The 660-nt window shown below is 40.0% G+C and overlaps 1 protein-coding gene across 1 annotated transcript; it reads left to right on the forward strand.

Moving 5' to 3' along the window:
- LOC130744769 (uncharacterized protein At4g04775-like) lies at positions 1–660 on the forward strand. The gene is made up of 2 exons (XM_057596927.1): positions 1–246; positions 334–660. Exons 1-2 carry the CDS (start codon positions 1–3, stop codon positions 658–660), a joined length of 573 nt encoding a protein of 190 aa, XP_057452910.1.

Consider the following 660-nt stretch of genomic DNA (forward strand, 5'->3'; position numbering starts at 1 on the left):
ATGAACCCTAACATTTGGGGGAAAATCCCAAATTCATCAACCTTCAATCTGAAAGGGAGAAGGGAGATGAGTGGTAGTTCTAGGTCGCGACTTCCACAGAGGCCATCGAAAAAACCCATGGGAAGTTCTAGCTCAGGGATGAACGATGGAGTGCCCCATTGCAAGTGTGGTGAAGAAGCAGTGGTTAGGGTTTCCAAAACTGATGCCAACCCAGGAAAACCCTTCTATAGTTGCTATCTACCAAAGGCAAGTAAATGATTTTCTGGGTTCTTCATTTTTGCATATGTTGGCATGAATTCATAATTTCTGGGTTGTATGAGTTTTGTTGTACAGAGTCATTTATCTAATTGCAACTTCTTTCGATGGGTTGAAGATGGAAATGAAGTTGAATCAAATGCCCTAAACTGTATGCAGAATGAAGAAGTTGTGAGGGTGTTGAATGAGATTTCTCTGAAGAATGCAGTGTTGATGCAGGAGGAGGTGCTTATGAAGGAAGCTATTTTGAAGAAAAATGAGATGGTGATTGAACAAATTAGGTACATGAATGCAGCCATGTGCAAGAACAATGACCTTGCAGCTCAACAAGTTCAATTGATGAGAATTTGTGTCATATTGATGACTTTGTTTGTGTTTGTAATGATGATTGGGAAGTTCATGTAA

This window comes from Lotus japonicus, chromosome 3 (assembly GCF_012489685.1).
Source record: "Lotus japonicus ecotype B-129 chromosome 3, LjGifu_v1.2".
In the NCBI taxonomy this organism is placed as follows: domain Eukaryota; kingdom Viridiplantae; phylum Streptophyta; class Magnoliopsida; order Fabales; family Fabaceae; genus Lotus; species Lotus japonicus.